This window comes from Phoenix dactylifera, chromosome 1, assembly GCF_009389715.1.
Source record: "Phoenix dactylifera cultivar Barhee BC4 chromosome 1, palm_55x_up_171113_PBpolish2nd_filt_p, whole genome shotgun sequence".
Taxonomy (NCBI): Eukaryota; Viridiplantae; Streptophyta; class Magnoliopsida; order Arecales; family Arecaceae; genus Phoenix; species Phoenix dactylifera.
Window position 1 is genome coordinate 11,592,581 of NC_052392.1, and position 18,558 is coordinate 11,611,138.

General features: G+C 41.1%; 1 protein-coding gene and 1 long non-coding RNA gene across 2 annotated transcripts; both read right to left on the bottom strand.

Annotated features, from left to right (window-relative positions):
- Positions 1-7,299: 7,299 nt before the first annotated feature.
- Positions 7,300-9,000, bottom strand: LOC103697376 (putrescine hydroxycinnamoyltransferase 1-like). Its single transcript, XM_008779216.4, has 2 exons — positions 8,504-9,000; positions 7,300-8,414 (listed from the first exon to the last, which is right to left on the bottom strand). Exons 1-2 carry the CDS (start codon positions 8,936-8,938, stop codon positions 7,527-7,529), a joined length of 1,323 nt encoding a protein of 440 aa, XP_008777438.2. The 5' UTR covers positions 8,939-9,000; the 3' UTR covers positions 7,300-7,526.
- Positions 9,001-14,101: 5,101 nt separating this feature from the next.
- On the bottom strand, positions 14,102-15,107 carry LOC113461324. The gene is made up of 2 exons (XR_003383539.2): positions 14,670-15,107; positions 14,102-14,554 (listed from the first exon to the last, which is right to left on the bottom strand). It is a non-coding gene; the product is annotated as an uncharacterized LOC113461324 (long non-coding RNA).
- Positions 15,108-18,558: the final 3,451 nt, after the last annotated feature.

The window sequence follows — 18,558 nt, forward strand, 5'->3', positions numbered from 1 at the left end:
GGGCAAGTCCCCTCCTCCTCTCCTTTTTCTCTCTCTCCTTGGTTCCGACCGGAAGCCCTAGCCATTTCGGCCGGTCCTCCGGTCTTCTTCTTCTCCTCCGGCCGGATCTATGGCCTCTTCCTCCTCTCTCTTTCTTTCTTCTTCCCTTCTTCCTTTTCTTTTCTTTGGTCCTTCCCTCCGGCACCACCGCCTCTTGCCGGAGAGGAGGCAGTGGTCCGGCCGGGGCTGGCGGCCTTGTGGCCACGCCGGTTGCCGGCTCGACCTGACCGGCGGCCCGGGGCTGCCCCCCGAGCCCTAGAGTAGCCGCAGCCGAGGCTGCGGTGCCCTGCAGGCGGCTCGGCCCGAGTGGTCATCGGGCCTGGCCTTGGGCCGCGACCGTTCTCAGGCCGGTCCGGGGTCTATGGGTCCGGCCCGTGACCCTTCTCCCTTCTGCCGGTCTCCTCCTCTCTGTCCCATAGTTGAAACAGAGGGGAGAATACCCCACAGAGGGTTTCTCCACTCCCTAAAATTTTATTAAAAGGGGCCTCTTACCTGGATTTTTGCCGGTTACCGTTGGGCAGTTCTTCCCCCTGGTAGTCCCTCCTTCCTCTTGGAGCTTCAGGGCTCCTTCGCCTTCGGCTCCAGGGCTTCGGCTCTCTGTGTTCTAGGGGGTCTGTGATTTTAGGTTACCGGCATAGGCTTATATAATTTGTTGAGGGATGAGGCTTCCTTTGAGAGGTCCCATCCTCTCCTTTCCTCCTTGCTCCGGGACTGACAGCTGCTTCCCCCGGTCTCAGGCGCGCCGGAATCGGCTGCCAGTAGGGGGTTGAGGAGGCGGCTCCAGGTTTTGCATGGCTGGGGGGCCCTCGGTGAGGTCCCATCCCCCCTGCCCTCTTAGCTTCGGGAGCTTCCAGCTGCCCCCCCTTGCTCTGCCGTTGCGTCTGGCCTTGCCACATGGGGCATAAGGTGACCCTCCCCTGTCGGCCAATTGTGGCCTTATCCTTTCTCTTCTCAGCATGAGGTGGCAACCTCTTCCCGGTTGCCACTCTGATAGTACTGCCCACAGTAAAAATTTGGGCCCAAACCCCTAACTAGGCCTATTTTTTTATTGGGCCTAGTAGGTTGTGGGCTCGGACATTACATTTACAATAATCGGAAATTCATGCAGAATTGAAATAAGAGTAATCATCTCTTTCCAAATATTATGTAGTATTAAAACAAGCATATCAGCTTATTTCAAACTTTGTTATTAAGCAAATAAATCAATGTTTTCATAATCATGCCAAAGTAAGAATTTATGCTTGATCCATAAATGTTGAATTATTCTTGTTATATAAACATGTATAACACTCATAATAATGCATAATTTTCCAAAATTATCAAATTTTAAATATTTTATTTTCAATCATACATTCAAAACTAGCAAATATGTATTACAATTAAAATACATGGCATGCACTAAAAATCACCAAAGGTAAAGAAAACTTATATTCTTAAATGGATCAAATCCAAATTTTCTTATGGAGGCTAATCACAGCCTTTGACGTGATGCTCCGCTGGAGTTGAAGGCTCGTATCAAAATAATTAACACTGTTAGCTTTCAATTGAGAGAGAGAATAAAGAAAAGAGAAAATTCAGTCTAGATCTTGATCTAATAATTAGCCTAATCATGGGCCTGGTCTTTGTGGTCAAGAGAGGAGGGTGACCATAAGGGAAAAGGTGTAGGTCTAATCGAATTTTGGAGCCAATCTAAAGAGGTGGAATCACATCAGGAAATGGGCTTCCTTCTTCTCTTTTTTTTCCCATAGCAAAATAGGGACACCAATAGGGGTCCATTCCTCTGTGCAACGGTGGTTTATTAACTTTAAGTTGATCCTCCGGAGTTGGTATTATATAATACATTGATGTTGATAATTTAGATAACAATTAACAATAAGTTAATAAAGCCTACTGGGAAAATAAATCAATAAAGTTGTAACCGATGGCATTGGCGGAGACAGGACTTTATTAGCCGAATGATAATTGATAAACACACTGCTCATATCATTTACAGAGGCTTAGATAACGGCACGCCATGCAACTGGAGGGTCCAAATAATTTCAGATGAAACTCTGCCCAGCTCCATATTCCCAGAGGCAAATAAATGAATGAAGAGACCGTAAGAAAGCACCTAGAATGAAAGCATGGCTACTTAGCTGATTCCGCCCCCTCCAACCCCTCATAAAACAACTTCTTGAACCTTGGCATGTTCCCCGCCTCCAGGGCTGCGTATGATGTGCACCAATCCGCTTGGCATGCGCAGTGCTGCCATGTCCATGAACGCCGGCTTCCCCCAGCCGATCGAAGTCGGCCTCGTAGATCGGCATCCTCAGCCAGCTGACGACCCCGGCAGCGCCCACGCCGCAACATGCATACGCCTCCTGTTCACCTGCTCCAAAAGTCCCTTGAGTGACCTAAAAAACTCGTCATTTGATCGAACGGTAGCGCCATGGATGTTTGTTTTCGGCCAGATGCTCCAGAGGATCAGATAGGACCTCCCCCGACGTCGCGACCACCGACGTCCTCTTTACTCCTAGCATGATGAAGGAAACATCCTTCCGTGCAAGATCGAAAAACTAATAGTCAGAGTGAGAACATTTAGGTCGGCTCGAGATGGATGCCAAGTCGAGTATTCTCTCGGTACCTACGGTGGACTAGAATGGTGCATATGGTGGAGGATATTATTTCTTCAAGAGGAAATTTGTGGGCACCTGCATTAGCTGCACGTCATAATTTTTTCCGACAAAATATCATTCAAATGAATTAAAAAGGAACATCTTTTCTTGATATAGAAATTAAAAGTAAGTTTGGAAGCCTTCCAAGAACCTAGACCGAAACCGCGGCTGCACTGTTTGATGAGAGAGATGGTGAAGTGGGCGCTTTAAATAATGACATTCAGCCAAACCAAGCCATGTGCGGCCGTGCACGGACCACGGGGGCACGGGGCTTGATAATGTGCGGGAGGAGTACTGGCCACCGCGGGATTCCGGGCATCTCGACAATCTTCTAGATATAAATATTTCCATGTGCAGCCCATGTATCTTTTTAAAAGCAACCTTGCGGCCGAACCAAATACATGGCAGGAACAATCACTCGTTCATTTGCCGCTCATTTTGTAAGCACAGTATTTAGTCCCAAATCAACTATTTATTAAATAAAAAATATTTATATAAAATTAAAAAATTTAAATAATATTTTTTGGCTAATTATTTTAGATGAAATTCAAAATTATTACAAATGATATTAGAACGGATCTAGTCCATAACTTATGCGAACTAAGAGACACTGCAACACAAATTCATTGGGGCTGACCACGAGCTAACCATGGTGCGTATGATTAGATTTAAATAAATTTGAACTCTTAACCTGACGAGGACGTCAGAGCTTAAATAAATACTTATGTAGGATCAAAGAACTCAAATGATACTTTATGGGATCCTGGATTGTTATATATCTTATTGATTCAGTATAGTCACTTGGGATCGATTTTACGTATGATCTATAATATTTTTTAATAAGAAATCAAAATTTTAACCGCTGTTATGGTGGTTCGTAGAGGCATTGAGCTGCAGCATCATAGTCACGATTGCTCTAATTGCTTGAGAGTAGCTCACTGTATAGATATAAATTACTACTTTGGAGAAGTTCAATTTCAAGCTTGTGGGTTGTGGCTTTGCATCATTACTGAAATGACACGGCATTTCTCCAAATAATTTCTTGCCTAGCCATTTAAGAAGCACGTGCATCAAGTTTGATGAAGCCCTGGCAAATGGTAATACAAGAAGACAATCTTCGCTCCCTTGTTTTTAGTATTATACATAGAGATCCTTTCCAATTTGGTAACATGCCCAATCTAAGCTGGCACCATCATCATCAGAAGAAATAGAGAGAAAGAGGAAGAAGAAGGAAGGAAAAAGAAAGAAGATATTATAAAGATACAGAAAGAAGAGGGGAGAAGAAGTAAGAAAAAGAATAAGATGGAGGTTGGAATTATCTCATTTAATCATCAATTATCTCGTACATAAAAGGGATGGTAATGAAAAAAATTTTAAAAAGTGGTCCGGAATACACATGGCGTGGAGTCATGTATCAAATTTATACGGAAAAGTGGTCTTCATGACCTGACATGCCTTTGGAACTAGACTTATCGGCCGAGGAACGATGGCACGTCAAATCAGGTATAGCCCCTGGACCTACCAAACACAGACTAGCAGGCATAATTGCGTCCTTCGGGAAGCTTCAGTCTCTGTCGCCCTCGCTGTAGGAATCTTTAATTCAATTGGCCAACCCATGTGCCCTACGCTGTATAAAATGCTCGCTGCTTGCTGATGAAAATAGGTCGGCGTGCCCAACACACGACCCGGTTTACCCGCATCGAACATTCTCCTGACGGGGTGGGGGACCCAGTGGGGGCTGCTACGCGGGGTTGGGCTTGTCCCTTCCTCCCCCCTGCTCCCTTTGTTTTAGCAAAAAAAAAAGGAGGACATGATTAAAGATGGAATTGCGTTTTGGATTCAGAACGAACTGGACGTTGTCCAAAGCTTAGATAGGGCGGGTAATAGAGGACGAAATATAGAATAAGCTTTTATTTTGCCAATCTTTTCTTTAGGAGCTCGTTTGGTTCGCGGAAAAAAAAAGGAGAAAAAAATGTGGTCAAAGAAAAAGTAATAAGATACCTATTGTTTCGTTGGAATTTTCAAAAGAGAGAGATGAAAAAATTATATTTCCATGGAAATATGATTCCCACATTTAATGAAAAAATCTTTTCCATGAGAAATATGAAAAAGTTACTTTTCCATGAGGCGAGAATTAAGGGTTGCAAAATATGACCCGACCCGCCAACCCGACCCGTGTTCGACCCGTCATAAACAGATTTGGATTTGGCCTAAACAGGTTCGAGTCGTAAACAGATCGACCCGTTTAACATGTTTATTAATTGGGTCGGATACGGGTTTTAGATGTCTGACCCGTTTAAACCGTTTAACCCGTTTAACTGTTGGGCAGGTTAAACAGGTCTAAACAGGTTAAACGGGTTAAATAGGTTAAACAGGTTTAAACAGGTTAAACGGATCTAAACAGATCTAAATAGGTCGGATTGGGCAGGTTAAACAGGTTGGGCTGGGCAGGTTAAACAAATCTAAACAGGTTAAACGGGTCAGGTTGGGCAAACAAGTTAAACAGGTCAGGTCGGATTAGATAAACAGGTTACCTGTTTATTGAACAGGTTAAACGGGTCGGATCGGGTTACCTGTTTAATAAACAGGTCAGGTTTAAATTGTAATTTCTGACCTGTTTAATAAACAGGTTGGGTTCAGGTTTATGATTTTCTGACCCGACCTGCATGTGACCCGACCCATTTATGACTCGACTCGACCCGACCCGATTGCCACCCCTAGCGAGAATCAATCCATTTTTATTTTTTTCCAAAAAGGCCCTTTAGCATTAAAGAAGCATTAAAAATGTATTAAAGATCTAATTTTTATTAAGGGTATAATAGAAATTATACATAACTTTTTCAAGAAAGTGAATGGTCAACCAAATATAAGCATTTTGGAAATTTGTCATTTTTCCATGGTCAACAAAACATGCCAAAAATACTTTTCTAGGCATCCTCTTTCTAGGAATCTGTTTCCCAAGAATCATATTTCTAAGAGAAAAAATGCTTACCGTGAACCAAACGAGCCCTAGTATCCATTTCAAGGATGAAACCTAAAAAGTTAAGGCTTTCTATATTAATGGAGTTACAAGTCTCGTGATTAAAAAAATACTTTTTTTAAAAAATATTAATATATATTATATGGTAGGTGATATACATCAAATAAATTAATTATTTAATAAGTCAATACATATCTCTTAATAAATCGATACATAGTTTATAAAATATTATGTTTACCCGACATACACGACATGGCCGGATATAGTATACTTAGCAAATCAAACAAACTATGAAACTATGTGCTCTGTACTGGCACTAATGAACATTATGTTCTGAAAACTATGTATTGATTTATTTAAAGTTATTTATTAGTTTATTAGATAACTAATTTGCTTAATGTATATCAGCTAACTATATAGTGTGTACTAATAGAAAGCATGCTTTGGAAACTATTATATCGATTTATCTGGAGGTATGTTTGGATCACTACTGGGTGTGTATCAAAGAGGTTTGCAATATGTATCATAAAGTCGTTTAATATGTACCACTAGACAATATAGTGTATATTGGTGAATATAATATTTCAGAAATTATATTGGATTACTAGCTGACTAATTTAATAAGTATGTATTATTTGTTTGTATATTATGTACTACTAAATAATATGTTTCAGAAACTATGTATTGATTTACCTAAAGATTTATATTAACTTGGTAAATAATTAATTTACTTAGTGTGTATCGCTTTATTATATAGTATGTACGTATCAGTAAAAAAATATATTTTGAAAATGGGAAAGGAAGAAAATGTTGTGTTTTTTTAATGATCATAAGGCTCACGACTCTATTAATAAAGACAGTTTTTGGCTTTTAAATTTTTACTTTAAAATAAATATTAAAAAAATGTGATAAAATAAGAAGTCTGCCTTTGTTTTTTTTCGATGTCCGTTCCATACTATTTTTGTTGGTTCACCTGATGCTCGGCTGTTGATCATGTATATGTATGTGCACGACCACGTGGTCCCTGGCGACGGTCACTTGTCAGTATCGGAGGCCCGGATGCGACGTCTCAGTTCACGAGGGCGAGCTGGATGCAATCTCGGGTACAGGAAGTGCAGGCTTTTTCCATTGTCGTGCGGAGAACCCCGGAATGGACGGCGAGGATTAGAAGCGATTTTTTAACAAATAATTGGAACTTGTCGTTCACGTGGGCGAACCACCCTCGTCATGCTACAATGGCAAGAGTACTTATCATTCCAGAACACAAGAAGAGATCCTGTTCCTTCGCACGAATCCACCGTTGGATCACCCACAGCCCCCATCTGAATGCACTCCGAACTTCATCATTCATCCATTGCACAGATCTAAAGGCAAACAGTGGATGATCCAACGGTAGATTTCCACGAAGGAAGGTCTTTTGCGTGAAAGATACAACCTGAAGAATCTCCCGTACACATAAAGAGGAGCCACCAAGCATTATCGTTTATCATATCCCTCCGGAGTTGGTGTTATATAATACATTATATGTTGATGGTTTATATAGTAATTAATTATTAGTTAATAAAGTTTACTGGTAAAATAATCAATAAAATTGTAACCGACAGCATTGGCCGAGGGAGGACTTCATGAGCGGAATGATAAGCATACAACAACTCATATTATTGACAAATACAGCACACTAAAACTTCGATTCATTCCCCAGCAATTTAGAGGCTAGGCTTACATAATGGCACGACAGGATCCTGGGCGATCCAAACAATTTCAAGGGAAACTCTGCTGAGCTCCATATTCCCAGAGGCAAATAAGGAAATAAGGAGACCGTAAGAAATAAAGCAACCAGAATGAAAGCATGGCTAAGCTGATTCCACCCCCTCCAACCCCTCATAGAACAACTTCTTGAACCTTGGCATGTTCTCCGTCTCCAATGTCACCACAAGTGAAATCCCGCCGTCGTCTCCAGGGCTGCGCATGATGTGCACCATTCCACATGGCATGCGCGGTGCTGTCATGCCCATGAACGCCGGCTTCCCCCAGCCGAAGTCGGCCTCGTAGATCGGCATCCTCAGCCAGGAGACGACATATAGGTCGGTGCCAGGCAGCGCCCACGCCGATACATGCATACGACTCATGTTCACCTGCTCCAAAACGTCTATGAGCGACCTAAAAAGCTCGTCATTTGATCGAACGGTAGCGCCATGGATCTTTTCGGCCAGATGCTCCAGAGGATCAGATAGGACCTCCCCCGCCGTCGCGACCACCGACGTCCTAAAGGCAGCGTTGCCGAAGTAGGTCGGCGGGAGCGGCGGCTCCAGGCGGGAGCGAGCATCGACGCTTATGTTCAGCCGCGTCACTCGAACGCTATGAAGCTCACGGGCCTTGCACGCGCACCGCCACACGTGCGCCGAGAGCGCTCTGAAGGTGGAGAGGCCTGATCTGTTTCCGCTCTTGAGGGAATCGAGCTGATCTCTGGATACTTTGAGGAGCACAGGTTTGGCGAGGGGGATGACCGCATTTAAGGGATCGCCTGATGGCTGTCCAAGGTACTCGGCGTGGTCGAAGAGGACGGTGGGAGGGGACCGCGGCCGGAGGAGGGTGCGGTTGAGGAAGGGAGGAGCCGTCAGGCCAACACCTCGGGCGATGTCAGAAAATGTGTTGATGAAGTGGATCGAGCCGGGGCCGTCGGCTACTGAGTGGTGCATGTTGACGCCCAAGCACACACCGCCGCACTTGAGAAATGTTACCTGCAACAATTTCGATTTGGTTTCAGATCGACGACAACATCATAACATAACAACAAAGAAAACGAGTGAGAGAAGATTCGGAGGCTTACTTGAAGCATGAGCAAGATGCAAGGAGGCTCAGCGGACTCCACCGGAGGCACCAATAGCGGCCTCACGTCCACTGATGGTGTAGAATCCTTGAAGTCACGGAGAGTGAACTTGGATCGGGCCACCACAAAGAGGACGCCCTCCCCGGTACACTGTATCTCAAGCCGGCCGTCACGGTCCACCCCGAGCCTCCCGGCCATGGGGTAGAAGGGCACCAGCGCCTTGCCCAGGGCCGCCTTCATGGCCTCCACGGAGAAGAAGTTCGGGTCTCCATTGGGCCTGTAGACATAGACAGTGGCGGTGTAATACCTACGATACCATACATCTAGATTGGACAGCCAGATCGCCTTCTTTGGGGTCCCCTCGCTGGGAACCACGAAACCGGACTCCACTACCTCCACCATGCCCACGTCCGCCATTCCCACAGCCATCCCCATGTCGAAAACGCCTTGTTCAGTTGGTCCCAAGCCACAAAGAATAGGTCGCTAAAAATTTCTCTCTGCTCTGCTTACGTCCAACCTACCCTTTATATAGAGTTTATGGTAATCTCTGACGCCTCCCACCTACCACGGAGTATGACCATGTGACCTCAACTTTGTGGGACAAAATAATAATGATGGAGATAACGCCAGTATTGTCGAGAAAAATGTGAATACGATTACTATAAAATATTCACACCGTATAGCTGTCATCAAGATCTCGATAGAATCATAAATATACTGGCATGTGAACAAAAATCGTGCGGAACAAGCACCATAGAAGGCCAAAATTTTTTTAAACTACATTTTTTCTTGTGCTCTAAAATTCAGAAATCAAATAAAAATAAAACTTTTCCTACTAACCTAATCCATCAATTTTATAACTTTAAAAATAAAAAAAATTATATGCCAATAGAAACCATATGCAAAGAAAGATCTTTATATTTTCTTTTTTTTTAATCAAGTGATACACGCTCGTCTCTGATATATATTATAAGCTTTTTTGCTACACACCTAGTAGCAACCTAAATAAATCGGTACATAGTTTTCAAAATATAGTATTATCAGTACATAATATGTAGCTGGTTGATTCACACCTAGCAATATAGTTATCCAATATCCTGATACACACCTTCAAGTAAATTGATATACGGTTTCCAGAATATTACGCTCACAAATACATACTATATGGTCAAGTAATACATATTCGTCGGTTTTCTATTACATATTGTAGGCTTTTTTGATACTTCCAGTAGCAACTCAATATATATCTTTAGGTAAATCGATATATAGCTTACAGAATGTAATATTCATCAATACACTACACGATCAGGTAATACATAACTAGTAAAATAGTCATCTAGCATTTCAATACACATCTTTAGGTAAATCGATACATAGTTTTTAGAAAGAAGGGAGAAATGGATTAAAGAGGAGAATGAAGACTTCACGGATGGAAGAGAGGACTTGATGAGGAAGAGGATGGAATTTGACGAGGAAGAAAGGAGATGGGGATGGTCTTTCTTCGCAGATGATATCTCTTAGTCCGTGCAATTTTCTTTTCTTTTTTGTATTTTTTTTCTTTAAGTTAAGGAACTAACATACTCTATTAGTAGGAATCCTCTTTAAGTTAAGATACAAGGCCTTCACACAAATCCAACCATGGATCATCTAGCGCACAAATCTCAAAGTAAACACGACCATTCACTTGGGCTTCACATAATTTACATAGAAAAAAGACTAGTTATATCTATAATAAATAATACTAATTTTATTTTAACAAGTTATTTTATTTTAAAGTTTAAGTAAATTATCAAGGTTAACAATGTTTATCAGGCTGCACCATTTCCTTCTCGTACAATTCAGACCATGCATTTAATTAGATCAACAAATTATGGCATGAAAAGTTAAATGCTTGTGACAAGCATAAACCAAAATTTATTTTGGGTGGGTGGGTGGGTGGGGTGGGGGGTGGGTTCAGGGACGAGCAGGGTCCCACTAATGGACCCCTGATCCACCATCTTCGGACGATCATGTTGATGTACTCGCTAGTTGTAATGAGCTATCACTATTAAAATAGTATGTCATTGGCTCGTTGTCGTGCCTGTAATTCAGGTAGTACTTGCAAAATTTGGTCATGCCCTTGCGAGTGGCTAGTCTCGTTATGTCGAACCATTTTAGATAGCGCTAGTTTTGGATCTCGATGAGGATATGTTTACGGGAGCCATTGAGAGGCATGTACCTTTCGAACCTCCAATGAGGATTCTTTGATTGGCGGAAACTCTCCTCATCTCTCCATAGCTTCTTACTGGACTCTTCTAGGCCCTCCCAAACCTGCTTATTCTTCTTCTTCTTTCCAAGTATGCCCTCAACCGAACCCTACCAAGCCACCACGATTTCCTCCATGTTGATGTACTTGTCGGCTCAAGCCAAGAGCTCAGCGTAATCTCTCAGAAACCTCTTCTTTAGGAGAAAAGGGAACCAATACATCTTCATTTTGCTCCTCATTGTGGACGTGGGGACCAAATGGTTTAGGTTGCGAATCTCTAACAAGGCCACATTGAGAAGGCTGACGAAGACCCATAGGGATTTATCCTCTCTCTATTTGACGGCTAAAAGGGTGTCAGACCCCTTCGCCTGCCTTCGACTACTCATGAAATGAGCTGTGAACATCCGCTAAACAGCTTGAATGAATGGACGAAGTTCAGCTAAAGCTTGGTATTCCATAACCGAGCTACCATCCGAAGTAGGGCTGGGAAGGCATTACACAATACCAAGTTGGTGGCTCTCAAGGGTATCATGAGAGCTTTGAACATCTCTAAGTCATCCAAGGGATTGATAGTCCTCTCGTATGTCTTGAAGCGAGGAGGAATAGATACCTTCATGATCTTTGCCAAGAACCAGGACTCAATGGTGAACACGACCTTATTTCCAAGCTTGGCTTGGAGGCGCCCTAAGGCCTCAAGGTGGTGGTCCATGTCCTCAAGTTTGTAGTTGGGGTCGGCCTCCCTTCAAAAAGCTATCTTAGATCGACGTGGTGAGGAGTGGCTAGACGTCGATTCCTTCCAAGATGGTGAGCTCGAGGATCTACACATTCAATATCATCTAGGGCTTCGGAGACAAGAGTGGTGACTATGAGTGGCCTTTATCAGGCTCCGAGGATAGGAGTGACGACGCTGCTTGGCCCGTCCTGGACTCCGAGGAGGGGAATAGTGGCTCAGCTTCACTGGGACTCCATAGTCACTCAAATCGCAAGTTGTTGTTGCCATTAGTGTTGATTGGCAGTCATCTGCTACACTTTTTGGATGATTATATGCAGCTAATGAACCCATTGTACGAGCAACTAAATCTGCTCGACAGTGACTGCTAGCGCCTCCTATGGCTTTGACAAAGGTGGATCCCTTCGACGGCTCCGTAAGAACCATCAGATTCTACAAGCATGTTCGACTGGGCATTCGAGGGTGCTATTTATGCTCTTCAAGATTTCAAAGATGTAAGTCGTCTGTCTTCTGGTGGAACCTCCATTATAGAGCCATCAGATTCTACATGCATATTTGGCGGGGCATTCGAGGGTGCGGCTATGCTCTTCAAGATTTCAAAGTTGTAGGTCGTTTGTTTTCTGGTGGAACCTCTAGTAGTGGGATCACGATTCTTCCTCTAGTGCCAATTTGTTGTTGCTAGAAATCGATTTGATTAGGGTGCCGAGCTAGCTGAGTCGCTAGAAGGTTCGACAATCGATTAGTCAAACCATTGAGGTCTGCAAAAGGTCGCGATGTGCTTCCAAGGTGGCAAGGTGGTGGCCAATATTCTCAGGTGGTGATGCTCCAATGTCAGTTGCTCCCACGATAGAGTTGGAACAAGGAGAACGTGCTCGGACCTTCGCTTCGATATTGAATCCGATCTGAAACAATGAAGACAAAAAAGTTCTCTTGCTAGAGAGTATTTAGCGGGGGATCCTTCGAGGCCTAAGTTAGATAGATTCTTAGAAAATAATGAAGGTGTTTTTAGAGCAGTAGAGCGATGGCACAAGGACATAAAAGAGCTTGAGAGTACTTACATGAAGGGTCCCTTTAGATTGGTTTGTATAGACGAGGGTCGGTGCCCTTCGCCAAGAGATTCGAGCGTGTAGATCGGCTGTCTTTGGTGACCGATCGCATGTCCAGAAAGTTACATGCGGACGTTTTTCTCACGCATCACATTTTGCACTTCTCGCCTGTACAGTTAATGAAACCATTCACGATCATGGCGAAGGTATCGCTAGATATGGATAGACTATGAAACTCAAAAGATTCTTCGTGCGCCTCTAGATTAGCTACCTGGCAAGCTTTAGCTGGTTGAATGGGGGCTTCGTGGTAAGCTCTAATTGGTCGGCCTACCATATCGGTTGTGATCGGTTCTGAGGCATATCACTACATATTGCCAATGCCTACCCACCTTATGTTGAGGGTGTTGGTTTGGTAGGTTGTGACTAGTTAAGCATTACTTTAAATCATTTAAAATATTTACCTTTAACCATACCGATTCTAGAAGAATCCTTATGGGAAGCCGAGCTTGACTTTTTGTACCGCCGTAGGGGTTCGGTCTAGGTCGACTCCAGTTATATTATTTCTGTAATTTAATGGATATTGACGATTAGTCTACAATGAAATTAAGGGTGATTTAGGTTGGATCCAATAGGGAAATATAGAATTATTTTTTTGTTGTATCTGGTTATTGTTTCTGTTTTTATTCTATGAATTTAATTTGGATTGCCGCTCAATCCAAGCCAGATTAAGTTTGAAATGAATTTGACATTTCCGAACTTGAGTTCAACTAGTTTAAACATGAAAGCGAAGGTCAAATCTACAGATCTAAGTAGCGATTCACGTAGCAACGTCGTATCTATTGGAGAAGAAATGTTGTTGATGAAAATTTTGATATCGTCATAATTCCTCGAAGTGGATTGTCCGAGTCTCAACCCTGCCGAAAGAAAGCAATTTAAGTTTGCAGCAAAACGGCAATACACTCAAAATACACAATGGATTTTCCGAGTCTCAAAACCTTCCGAATGTTGCAGGGTTGGACATCTTGAAAACTAGTTTCTATTTTACAATTGGTGCAAACTTAGCCTGTCTAAACAAATATCTATTTACAGATATGTTATAACTCAACTAATTATTTTATTTATTTACTTCACAAATGGTGCAACTAATTGGATCAAATGTTGCTAGGTGGCCATTGTGAAAACTAGTTTCGAAACCATAAGTGGGTGGGTCATTAAATTATGGCACATATGTAAGTATACCAATCCATACTTTAGAATATCCATTTTACGGATTTCTAGTGTGCAGTCAAAAACTATGTAACAAAATTTTACTAACTGTGCAACTTTGACTGCAATAGATTTATCACAAATGTTATCAAAAGAATAAAAACGTTGATTTTTGAGTCTGCCAGATTATACACCGAACAATGGTTCTGACTTCTGAGTTCAAACACAAAAGTGATTATTTTTGAGTAAATAATTTAGGTTTATCAAAATTGGTTGACTAAGTGGTTTCCAAAAGTGTGGAAATTATGTTTTTCTAGTGCACCAATAGAAAAGACATTACTGCTGCATGTTTCTACGTTGGAGAAATCTAGTTGTTCCAATTTCCTCTAATTGAGGAGAGGCAAGTGGGGAAACTTGTACTAGAAAACAATGAAAACTACATGCCACAATTTGTCCATATGCATATATTGATTTTCTTTCTAGAAATCACACGAATAAACAGTAATTATGAACAGAATCTGTTATTGCATTGTAGGACTTTGATAATCGCCTTCTCTAATTCTTTTCAAATTAAGTCTTTGAAAGATGGTCCCATTAGTTCCATGGTACCATCGTAACTGAAGCATCTCGAACCTTCCTGGCAAAAGCTCCTCATAATCTCTTTCGTGAAAGGAGGCTTGTTCATCATCTTCAGATCATCTTCTGCTTCGACCTTTCATCTTTGCTGGGCTTGGATCTCATTGCACATCTCCGCGATCTTGCGATCGAGGTTAGCCTCCCATCTAAAGCCTTTTTCCAGCCGATGTGGATAAGAGACTCCGGAGCTGAAACTTGTTTCGAACAGGGAACTGTGTTAAGTTTTGAAACATGCAACTCAAAGAACTCAAATAATCCACCAAATAATGTAATATTACTGAAACAACCGGTTCCGATGCGTACCTCTTTGATGTCATTTTCTTTAGATCCAGAATAAAATAGATAATACCTGTAGATCGGTCCGAGGCGTGTAGTCATTGTCTTTGAAAGAAATTCGCCTCCTACGTGCACCGGATTCTGGCGATCCCTCCCCAAGATACAACGAACTGTTGAATTTGTAGACGTGCACAATACTACAAATTTTCTTGAACTCGGCAGGATCTTTTTTTTGTATTTTCGTACCCAATAGTTTGGTGGGCGATCAAGAGAAGATCGAGAAAGAAAAGAAAGGAGGACTTAAAAGATTTCTTTTTTCTGCCTTCAAACCGTCCCGAAGCCGAGAAGCTCTCTGTTTTTTTTTTTTAAGGATGGCCAGGAAAAGCCAAAAATCCAGAATGAGAGGCTGTCCTCTCTCTTCCCCTAGAGGAACGTTGGATCCCAACGTCTCCCTCTTTAAGGCCACCTTAATTGAGTTGTCCGTTGAGTTCTTCAACGGACAGCTCTTCAAATATTACTTTAATTGAAGGGATGGTTTCATGACCATTCAAAATGAGGAGCAATGTATCAAATTTGAAAACCTCTTACATTCCCCACCATTTTGAAATTTCGATTTTTTTTTTGAGATAATTTGGAAAATGTCAAACAATTTGAAAAATTTAAAGTACGAGCATTCAGTACACTTAGTTTTCGATGAAAGGTGTCTTCCGAACTTGAACCTTCATCTAGTTGATATTTCGCCATCCACACTGGTCCGAAGTGAACAAAGTCTTGAACTTGAACTTTATGTATAGATTTTGAAAATACCGAACAACTAAGAGTTGACCCTGCATGTGAGTTCCATCGGGGTAGCACATTACGGCCGTGCGCAGGTATCTTGTTTTGAGAGTGTCTCTTAGAGAACAAGCCCTAATTCTCTATTTGACTGCGGCCCCACAGTCACACTCACATCGGTGATATTTCCAAGGGTATACTGCAACTCTATACCCTGCTATAATAGCCTTAATATCATTAAGGCATTACGCCATCCTCCTATCTAGTGCAGTTGAGCACCTGCTCCATAAGAGATGGGTAGTGAACTGAGTTCACTTTAAATTTGGTACTCCTACCAGCCACTCAGTCAGCTTTTTTGTCCCATTGAACCTACATCTTGGGATCTCCAGTCAGATAGGTTGGGTTGCCGCTAACGGTGACTCAAAATAGGCCTTAAACCCATCCCCCTCGAAGCATATTAAACTTGTCCTCTCGACAAGCCCTTTGGTCAGATGATTCTGCCAAGTTCTCCACTGATTTAATATAACTTAAAGTTATAACTCCAGTAGAGGTGAGCTTCCTTAAAATTTTATATCGAAGCTCAATATGCCTAGACGACTTCGAATTGTGATTTTTACATTTCACTTTTGCTATAATCGCCTAATTATCATAGTTAATTAAAATAGCAGGAATAGGCTTATCCATCATGGGAATATCTGATAACAAACCCCTAAGCCAATCTGTTTCTCCACTAGCTAACTCTAAGGGCTACCATCTCAGCCTCCATGGTGGATCTAGTAATCAAGGTCTGCTTGGAAGATTTCTAAGCGACTGCACCACCATCTAGTGTAAAAACAAATCCACTAGTGGCCTTAGTGTCTTCGGAATCAGAGATCCAGTTAGCATCAGTATACCCTTCTATGTACAGTGGGGAAAACCAGAATAGTATACTCCTGTAGTTAATAGTACCCTTCAAATATTTAAGAAGCCTTTCTATTGCATCCAAATGTGTTTTATCGGGCGTTACTAATGTATCTACTCAGTCTTCCTACATCATAGGAGATTATCAGGTCTTGTACAGTTAGATAAATACATAAGACTTCCAATTAATTGAGAATACTTTAATTGGAAAACACTATCCCCACCATTTTTCTTTAATTTTATGCTAGGATCATATGGGGTGCTAACTGGCTTGCAATTTTCGTACCCAATTTCTTTAACACCTTTTCAACATAATGAGATTGACTCAGAACCAATCTCATTTTGTGTCCTTATAATTCTAATTCCTAGGATTACTTTAGATACCCTAGATCTTTCATCTCAAAATTGGTTATTTAAGTATTTCTTAACTTCTAAAATTGTGACATGTTCACTACCAAAAATTAAAATATCATCTACGTTAAACATAGGATAATAATAGACTTATCAAATATTTTCCAATATACACATTTGTCGAAGTCACAAATATTAAAGCCATATGTAAAATGACTTGGTCAAACTTTCATGCCACTGTCTAGGAGCTTGTTTTAATTCCATATAAGGGATTTGACTAGTTACACACTTTATTCTCTTGACCAGGAACTACAAATTTTCTGGCTGCTTTCATATAAATTTCTTCATCTAACTCGCCATTGAGAAAGGCGGGTTTTTCACATCCATCTGATGGATTTCAAATTTATATGATGCCGCCAATAACTATAAGCACTCGAATTGTAGTTATCCTAGTGACTGCAAGAATAAATGTCAAATAGTCCATTCCTTCTCTTTGACTAAAACCTTTAGCAACTAATCTAGCTTTGTATTTTCAAATGGATCCATCAGGATTTTGTTTCCTTTTAAAGACCCATTTGCATCCTAGTGGTCTAGACCTGGAGGTAAGTCGTTAAACCATGTATTGTGTGAAAGGGATTTGATTCCATTTCACTTTTAATGGCTTCCTCCCATAGAGGTGCATCACTAGATTTCATTGCTTCAGCATATGTCAAAGGTTCATCTTCAATAAAGATGTGTAGAAGTCATCTCCTAGGTTTTACTCTATTCTAGGTCTCTTGCTCCTTCTAGTTCAACTTGGGGTTCTATACAGTGTTATCATTTTGTGATTTAGAGGATTCTCCTATTTCTAACTTTCTCTTTTCTTTCGTAGGAAACACATTCTCAAAAAATACTGTATCATTCGTTCTTTAATAGTGTTCGGTGTAATGTTAGGTTACATTTGATCGTACTACTAAGAATCGGTATGCGTTTACTATTTTCCGCGTATCCAATGAAAGCTGCATCCAAAGACTTAGGAGACAGTTTAGTCATCTTGCTAGAGTTAATTTTAACTTTCACAAGGCACCCCAAACTTTAAAATATTTTAGACTAGGTTTTCTACCCCACATAACTCATATGGTGTTTTCTGGTTATCTTTAAATGGTATACGATTAAGTATTTTACATTGCTGAAATTAGAGCTTCACCCCACAAATTGTTGGAAGACCAGAACTAGTAAGCATTGTGTTAATTATGTCAAGAAAAGTTCTATTTTTTTTTTCAGCAACTCCATTTGACTGAGGAGAATAAGGGGCAGTAGTCTCATGTATAATCCCATGTTCCTCACAGAATTTTCCAAATTCTGTTGAACTATATTCTCCTCCTCTATCTGACCCGAGTCTTTTATTATTTTCTGGTTTTGATTTTCAACCTCTGATTTATAAATTTTAAATTTTTCTAAGGCTTCATCCTTGAGTTTTTATTAAATATACATAGCAGTATTTTGACATATCATCTATAAAGGTAATAAAGTATATTTTTCCTTCTTCGTCAAAAAACCGCTCATTTCGCAATTTCACTATGTATTAAATCCAGTAGGTTAGAACTTCTACTTATTGATTTAAATGGTTTCCTAGGTTTTTAGCTTTGAACACAAATTTCACATTTTTTGTTCTTCTCTAAATTATATTTAGGAATTAAATCTAAACTCATCATTCTTTTGAGATATTGTTATTCACGTGTCCAAGTCCTACTATGCCACATCTCTAAAGAAGTCAATATGCATAACAAGTGGAGAAGAAACATTCTTATTCATATTGTTGTATGGTAATACACTCAATTTAAATAACCGATCAGCAACATAACCCCTCCCTACAAATGTCCCACCTTTGGTAATTACAACCTTATTTGAT